At 37.0% G+C, this 5,125-nt stretch overlaps 1 protein-coding gene across 1 annotated transcript; it reads right to left on the reverse strand.

The window, feature by feature from the left end:
* Positions 1-4,894, reverse strand: LOC117434567 (fibroblast growth factor 3-like). The gene is made up of 3 exons (XM_034057133.3): positions 4,095-4,894; positions 1,849-1,952; positions 1-1,027 (listed from the first exon to the last, which is right to left on the reverse strand). The coding sequence occupies exons 1-3, from the start codon at positions 4,369-4,371 to the stop codon at positions 692-694; spliced, it is 717 nt and encodes a 238-aa protein (XP_033913024.1). The 5' UTR covers positions 4,372-4,894; the 3' UTR covers positions 1-691.
* Between the last annotated feature and the right edge of the window lie 231 nt (positions 4,895-5,125).

Consider the following 5,125-nt stretch of genomic DNA (forward strand, 5'->3'; position numbering starts at 1 on the left):
ACTGTTACATTAATGTGGTGAATTACTACTAATGTATTGCGTAACTCCTTGCATTTGAGAAGAATGGAACACGATTATTTCAGCACATCTCTAAACTGGTAAATGACTGGTGCCTTCTTGGGGAGGGGGGCACTAAATAGATATGAATAACATTAGTAAGACAGCAAGTCACTTGTTGACTTGTTGACTTCTTTAAACACAGTAGGCTATCGCATTATAAGTAACAACTCTGGAATTGCTCCGCGATTTTTTATTTTTATTTTTTTTTCCAGAAAAAGAGCTTCGCTATTTACTAGATTATTCTTCATGGATAATTTTGCTTAACATTAACATAACATAAGAATATTTCAGTCTATACCAGAATAAAAGTCTATACATGGTCCTAAAAAAGCCATCTATTTGTACATACAGATGAAAATGTTCAATCATTGACACAACAATATAAAAAACGAATATACACACACGCACGCACGCACGCACGCACGCACGCACGCACACACACACACACACACACAAACACACATTAATTATTTAGTAATGGTAAAACAAAACAAAAAAAAAACTTCTACAAATAAATGCATTTGATATAAAAAGTAGACAAATCCAGCAGTGTTGATTTTGGTCACATTAACTTAGTTCTGTAGTATCAGTCTATAGCTTCTTCAAGTTGTTTAACAAAAAAAAGAGTGGTTCAATGCCCACGTCTGCTCCGTCCGTTCTTGTTTGAAGTTTTCAGAATGCTTTCCCTATGTTTGGCGTTTGTGTGGAATAACCGTACCATTTCGTGGTCCTTATTGTCAAGTACTCTGGGTAGAAACAGAGAGGACTTTTGTGTTCTACGTGTTTTGAAACCTCTCCTTGGTCGCCCTTTGCCGTTAATAGACATGTACCATAGTCTTTCAGCACTGGCTCGTCGTTTTACCCCAGACGTCGCGTTTGGCACCGTCCGGTAGGGGCGTGAAGCGTACGTGTTGTACCCCAGTTCGTGAATTCTTTCCACAAACTCGCATTCTTCGCTATACGCGTCCTGTGGGAGTTAAGCAAAAACGAATTAAGAATTGGCATCCTTCAATATGAGAAAGCAAAAAAAAGAAAGAAGTCACTTGCAGTAGAAACCCATGGTAGCCATAGCATTTTAGGTTGTGATTTAATAGTTGGCAATCGTGTTTTTATTTATTTATTTCCTAAATAACAATCTGTAGTTTCTCCTATACGTTACTCATATATACAGATCTATATCACAGCATTTAAAACACGTGTAACTGTTCCTTTTGTGGCTAGCTGTCTATCATGTGTTTACAAATACCGACGCACCTGCGCATCGACAGTCCATTGCTGTAGTACTGCAGATGTTTTACAATAAATATTTTTTATGCCATTCCTATACCAATATATCCAACTAAACGAATCGCCAATGTTTGAATGCTCTCAATTTAAAAGCAATGTTTTCAGTTCAAATAAATCAGTATACTAAAATATACTAAACAACGTTTCAAAACACGTCGAGTTAGGGGTTGGCCTACACATTATTGCTATTTCGCTATATTGTCTGCAGAAACGAGGCAACGTGCTTCTTGTGAGAAATGGAGGGGAGACAAACAGCTTTTGGAAATTGATTAAAAAACCACGCAGGAAATGTAACCTCCACCCCACACACTATCAAAAACATGACATATCAAAGGGGCAATACAGTAACATCTTTGTAATTTGGTATAATTTGGCGTCCTCATTATGTGGGATATATGCGCTACACGAGAGGCATCAAAGGGGAAAAAAATAGCTTCCTGGTATTTGAAGTTTTCCCCAAGGCTTTTATCTTAGACTTTTGTGCAATGTGATGTAACTTACCGAGGCATAAAGGCGTCCTCTTTTGTTCATGGCAAGATATCTGCCCGAAAACAGCCCCTTTATAGCCACCACTCCCACGTCAACAGCAGTGATCTCTAATATGCCTAGAAAGAAACCATGAATACATTATTTAATACTGTACAGCAAACTGTCCGTATACTTCTAGCTTTATAATGCTAATATATCATAGCAGTCATTTTAGCACATTTTATGACAGCGTATAATAGGATAGTAAAATATGCTATTTGTGTGCAGCTCACTACAGCGGGCAATCATGTCGCCTAAGTAGCGTTAAACTTTCAAGGGTCTTTCTCAGAAATATTTTCTTCCCCCGCTGAATAGCCCACAGACTAACTACCGCAGCAATTATATGTCTGAAGCCTCGTATGAAAGAAAAAAGGCAGATTAAGAGAATTCCCTCTTTGACTTTAACAAAGATTCCAGACCATGAAAATGTATTGAGATTTAACATCACTCCAAGGAAAAGCTGAATGACATTGAACTAGAGGTCCAGTTAATCCTGGAAAAAGGTTTAATCCCTTCCTAATGCCTGACATTTTGTATTCTTTTTCCTAAACGATGAAATTTAGCTAAATCTGGTCAAATGCTTTACACCCTGAATCTTTTGAAGCATCTCTTATTAAGACACGTTTTGTCAATATAGTCTTGTTAAAATGAGTGCTTACGTTACTAACAATATTTCATAATTTAGTAGAACTAAGTATAGTCATAATATATTTGCAGAAAGAGAACTATACTATTTTAGGAGCACATGTGCAGTGTAGCATTTGGTCATATAGTCAACCATAATTTTTACTACTTCAACACATTTTAGAAATAATTTTGGTTTAAATAAAAAATTGAGCTTGGCTTTCTGGAAGAAAACAGCGGTTATCCAAAGTCGCATTCCTTCAGTGTGTGAGGTTTTCGGTTCGCACATGCTTCATCATTTAAAGTATCAAAAGGCCCACTAGAAGGAAACACTGAAGGGGGTGTCTGTTGGAAGGAGACACTTCATAAACCTAAAACTGTATCCTTTGGCGTGGTCCCAGTTAAAGGAGCGAACTTATTTTAACCCAAACATTTAATTATGTATTTCTTTATACTGGTAATAAATAGAATGTTTACTTTAAGGGTCTATTTAAGTTTCCATATGGTCACTGGCCCTCTCTTTTATAAAGCAGTTAACCCTTTTTATACTGTATAAAAGCCCTTCTTTAAGTTCGACAACAAGCGTCAATTATTCGAAGAAGCTTGTAAAGTACCCCCTAATAATAATAATAAAGAAAAATCGGAAAGGCTTAAAAGAAAAGCTACAATCTAAAGCCCCTTTTTGTGATGTTAAGAAAACAAACGTTAAGTCTTTGGGCTTTTCAGATGGCATTTTGAATTAGCATTGTACCTGTCCATTCTGTCACTGAGCTTTTAAGGGAAGTGACGCGTGCTAGGGTAAATCCCTCTAAATATAGCAAAGATTGTGAACCGGAGTGACAGTTTACTGGAGTTGGCTATTGTTACAAAACTACTTTATCCATTTACAGTTTTTCTTAAAACAAGCATGGTATTCTTAACAAATCACCTGCTCTAAAACATTAAAATATAGAGCATTGTTTGTGTTTCAAGGTTTTTTTTTTTTTTTTTTTTTTTTTTACAAATTGGTGGTTGGTACATATTGGTAAAGATCAAACTTTCACATAGGCGACAACATTTCAAAATAACTTAGGTTAAAAAGTTTTCCTGTAAATCTATTTTGAAGAAAAAAAAGCATTTGCATCGTCGATTGACAAAACAGGATTACAGTGACGCTAACATGATCTATATCCCAATTAATGTGACGCATTATAGAATTGAAGCACTTCTGATGTAGTACACTAAACATAAGACATGTGTAAACGTTTTGTTTGAATCTTAGCACAATTGTTCAAAATGTTAAATGCGTTAAATATAGAATGATACAATTATTATTTTTTGTTTTGTTTAATCAAAATGTATTCCAACTGAACTGTGGTCTACGTAGCTAAACGTGTATATTCAAACATTAATTAAAAGCTAAAGTCTAAATTAACAATGTCGAGCCGTTGATTTTACTTAAACGTGATAATATTAGTTCACAATAAATAAACAAAATACAAAAATTCAAATGTAAAAAATATATTTTTACAATATATTTTCCATGTTAATGAAATAATGCATCTAGCATAAATAGGATTTTTTTTTTTTTTTTTTTAATGGACGTCAATACTTACTGTACGGACTGTTCTTATCAAGAGTCCCGTCAATTTTCCCGTTTGGGTGAATCTGGAGATGATACTTTGTAGCACAGTACAGCTTCCTGCGTCTTGGTGCTCCCCCGAGGTGCTCATAGACTCCGCCGCGTCCCCCAGCATCTCTGCGCAGCCTTGGGTCACACGACTGGCCCGTGGCACAAGGAAGCTTTGGTGTCCTAGCCAGCCTGCCAGAAAATAAATTCTGCTCACTGGGGTCCAAGAAACTCAGCAACAACAAAATCAGAATTATTACCATTGTGGCATGGCCGGAACACTTAGTCGTCTTGGTAGAATAGGGGAAAATGGCATAAGGGGTCCCATTAAAGAAGTCTTGCTTGCTGCAGTCTTAGTTGCAAAGCACACTGATCCAGCCTAAGAAACATTGGCGGCTTTATCTGTCTCGATCTGTTCTTTTATCTCCTCAGATCTACTAAATCAATAGTCATTGATTATGGCCACCACGTTTCCAGCAGCTTGGATTAGACTTAGTGGTGATCATGGGTCTCCTTTGCTCTCCAAATAGACTGCCTCTGCAAAAAGCCACTGCATTTCACCGGGAGGCTATCGTGAGATTTCGTTGATCGACAGTGCTTAGAAATAAAAGAACCTTCCAGCAACAATAGCCTGAACTCCGACCAATTGATACAAAGGAGAAGGGAGGCAAGGTATCAGTCTTGTGTGAACTATGAGAGTACAGCATGGATAAAATTACACAGCATTACACACAGTGGCTTATTGCGGAAAACCGCATCACAAAGAACAAGCCATCGGAGGGCAGAGCTTCTTCTGAGCTCTTCTTTTGAAAGATCCAAAAGGCCAATTATACATTCGAAAATTATACACTGTGGGCTTCGGATGAACATTCCCTGGGGTATGTCTGCTACTATCAATCCAAAATCACAATGCGTGCCAACTAGCTTGAGTGAGGCTAAAAACGAAGCAACTTACAAATGTGATTTGTAAAGATGCTCATACAAAACAGATGCATACTAAAGAGGTTTTGATTCATT

The sequence above is a fragment of the Acipenser ruthenus genome, chromosome 28, assembly GCF_902713425.1.
Source record: "Acipenser ruthenus chromosome 28, fAciRut3.2 maternal haplotype, whole genome shotgun sequence".
In the NCBI taxonomy this organism is placed as follows: domain Eukaryota; kingdom Metazoa; phylum Chordata; class Actinopteri; order Acipenseriformes; family Acipenseridae; genus Acipenser; species Acipenser ruthenus.

Excerpts from the sequence above, each read along its gene's own strand:
- LOC117434567 (XM_034057133.3), bottom strand. The coding sequence starts at position 4,371 with ATGGTAATAATTCTGATTTTGTTGTTGCTGAGTTTCTTGGACCCCAGT. Across the intron at positions 1,953-4,094 it reads TGATAAGAACAGTCCGTACA|GCATATTAGAGATCACTGCT; the intron begins GTAAGTATTGAC and ends GTTTCTTTCTAG. Across the intron at positions 1,028-1,848 it reads GAGGACGCCTTTATGCCTCG|GACGCGTATAGCGAAGAATG; the intron begins GTAAGTTACATC and ends TAACTCCCACAG.